Consider the following 3,080-nt stretch of genomic DNA (forward strand, 5'->3'; position numbering starts at 1 on the left):
GACAAGTTCCGCGCCGACCCCGACAAGCTGGCCAACCTGGTCGCCATCCCGCAGTACTTCGACCTCGAGCTGTACACCACGCAGCGCCAGGAGGCGGTCGGTAACTCCTCCCCGCTCGCATGTATCCGTGTCTGCGCGGCCTCGTCTCGCATCTCTCAACGGCGCGCGCTCCGCAGAACCTGACGCTGCTGCTGAACAAGATCCGCGAGATAGTGCGCCAGCAGACGGAGAGCGAGGTGCTGGAAACGTGCGGCCGCACGCTGGAGTACCTGTGCAGCGAGCAGTGCGCCGTCTACTCGCGCTGCAAGGTGGCGCGCGCCACCATCACCGACATGTGCGTCGACAAGTACCGGGAGGCCATCGACGAGTTCCGCACGCTCATCGAAGGGGTGCGTACCTGCACTGTGCTCCCCCATGCACCCCCACCTCCCCCCCACCTCCCCATACTGAGCATGTGCGTGTGCGTGTGTGTGCAGGGCGAGACGCCGGACGCCGACGAGCAGTTCAGCGTGACCAACTCGCTGCGCAAGGTGTCCATCATGTACATGTGCCACAATCTGAACGACAACAACATCTGGGACTCGCTGTTCGAGGACCTGCCCAAGTGCATCGACAGGGACGATCCCATGCCCAAGCTGGCGCTCGTGTACGTGGTGCGCGCCTGCTTCTACTCCCTGCTGTGGTCGCTGCACGAGCTCGAGGAGCGCGGCACCGGCGCCGACCTGCTGCGCGACCGGCTGCACGGCTACTGCGCCCACTGCCGCGACATCGTCGCCCGCGGCACCACCGCCCAGCTGCGCGGCGAGGTGAGCCCGCCCCCGCCCCCGCCCCCGCCCTCAGCACGCCCCGCCCCCACCCCACACCGCCCCGCCCACTGACACGGACACGCCCCTGCGCAGGCCTACACGAGCATCTGCGACCTGCTGATCCTGTTCGCGGAGCAGCTGCACTCGCGGCACCACCCCGGCGACGAGCGCTACCGCCGCCTCGTCTGCGAGCCCGACACCACGCTCTGCGACCTCCTCAACGACTTCATACAGGAGTTCGTCTTCGTGCTGCAGTGCTACGGTACTCGCTGACACTGCCCCACACACGCACACACACACACACACACACACACGCACACACACACACACACATCGACGATGCATTTAATATCTCCCAATGTAGAATATTGTGTGTCAGTGAGTGCGGGAGCGCGCCTCGCCGCCGCTTGTCCCTGTGCTCTTAATTGGGTGTTTCCTTTTGTATGTAGAGGTTGGGAGTTTGGGTTTCGGTGAGATTTAGGAAGAAAATGTTTTTCCTCCTGTTGAGACAGAACTCCGTCGCCGGACGCTTACGCGATGCGACGCGATGCGACGCGATGCGATGTCCGCTATACAAGTTGTTGTTTTTACGTGGACGTGTTCCGAGCGACACCCCGATCCTATCGAATTATCGTGACAAAAAAATATGCATTATTTTCGTTGTACCGCGCAACGTGACGTGACGTGACGCGGCGTGACGCGACGTGACGCGGCGTGACGCGACGTGACGCGGCGTTCCCGACGCGCCGCTATAACGTTGTGGTGTGTTTGGTTGCATGTGACGCCGCGGCGCGCCTGCGGCCGACGCCGGTAAGCCACTTTCCTCCGCTGGCACGTGACGCTTGCGCCCCTCCCCACCCTCCACACCCTCCCCACTCACCCCGACTGCGCCAACTATTTTACCTTAGTAATGGCGCGCCCCCGCGACGTGACCGCTACGTGAACGCGACGCGACCGTCATCGTCCAAAATAATGCATATTTTTTGTCTCGGCGCCCCGCGACCCGCGACGCGCGAACTGCGACCCGCAACCCGCAACCCGCTCTCCTCGATCTCTGTTGTATTACTTATAACATTACTAAGGGAAAATTGTCGCGCTCGCTTGCACGATGCGATGCGATGCGATGCGATGCGAGACCGCGGTCGTGCAGTCGCCGCTCGTCAGTACGCGGCGCGCTCGCAGTCTCGGATCGTACTTTTATTTTTAACATGTTTAGGCATCTATAAGTTTTGAGCATGCGCAGTGCATCGGACTTGTTTTAGTTGCGTTTTGTTATTAGTTTGTAATATTTGATATTGATGAATTTCCATCGGTTGCGGTCGTCACTTGCCGTAGATAACATGCGAGGCTTCGCATCTTTACACAATAACGCAGAGTAACAGTGAGGCGGCTCTCAGCGAGGCTCGCCTCGACGCTTGCCGCTCACCGCTCACCCGCCGCATAGTTTATCCAGTTGCATGAACATCTCGCGACCCAGCGAGCAGGTCCGCGACTCCGTCCGGCTCTGATCACGCAGCGCGTACATTATGTAACTGCTCTGCTGCCTGCGTGCTCTGATGCCGGTGCCGAGCGCCGAGCACCGAGCACCGACTCCACACAAACGCGTGTCTTGCAGATAACCAAGACGAGAGACGTATCGAGGAGCTGCACAAGCGGCGCAACTTTCTGGCCGCCTACTGCAAGCTGATCGTGTACAACGTGATCCCCATCCGGCGCGCAGCGGACGTCTTCAAACACTACATCAAGGTAGTGTAGGACTGGCCGCCCTGGCCGCCCTGGCCGCCCTGGCCGCATCGCTCGATACATTGACGGGGTGACGTGTGTGCGCAGTGCTACAACGACTACGGGGACATAATCAAGTCCACGGTGAGCAAGACGCGCGAGATGAGCAAGCTGAACTGCGCGCTGACTATGCAGCTGGCCATGCAGGCGCTCTTCTCCGACATGCTGCGCCACCAGCCCGCTCCGCACCGCGCCCTGCCCGACCTCGTCGAAATCAAGGTGCCCCGCCCCGCCCCATTACAATCTTATAAGTATCGCAAACTATTACACCCATGCGGTGTCGTGTCGCGTCTCACAGGAGCTGGCGAAGAGGTTCGCGGTGATGTTCGGTCTGGACGCGGTGAAGAACCGCGAGGCACTGACGGCGCTCCACCGCGCGGGCATCTCCTTCGCCGCGCTGGAGGGCGCCGGCGCCGGCCCGCCGCCCAACCTGCTCTTCCTCGAGCCGCTCTCTGAGTTCTCCAACAAGCTGCTGCGCCAGGACAAGCGGCA

The 3,080-nt window shown here is 61.3% G+C and overlaps 1 protein-coding gene across 1 annotated transcript in view; it reads left to right on the plus strand.

Moving 5' to 3' along the window:
- SA1 (stromal antigen) overlaps window positions 1-3,080 on the plus strand; it is a 9,358-nt gene that overhangs the window by 4,007 nt on the left and 2,271 nt on the right. Inside the window, exons 9-15 of the mRNA XM_013316415.1 lie at window positions 7-96; window positions 177-389; window positions 477-806; window positions 900-1,068; window positions 2,422-2,552; window positions 2,637-2,807; window positions 2,887-3,077. Coding sequence (XP_013171869.1) covers window positions 7-96; window positions 177-389; window positions 477-806; window positions 900-1,068; window positions 2,422-2,552; window positions 2,637-2,807; window positions 2,887-3,077 — 1,295 coding nt within the window. The remainder of the gene's footprint in view (window positions 1-6; window positions 97-176; window positions 390-476; window positions 807-899; window positions 1,069-2,421; window positions 2,553-2,636; window positions 2,808-2,886; window positions 3,078-3,080) is intronic.

The sequence above is a fragment of the Papilio xuthus genome, unplaced genomic scaffold (assembly GCF_000836235.2).
Source record: "Papilio xuthus unplaced genomic scaffold, Pxut_1.1 DF826945.1, whole genome shotgun sequence".
NCBI lineage: Eukaryota > Metazoa > Arthropoda > Insecta > Lepidoptera > Papilionidae > Papilio > Papilio xuthus.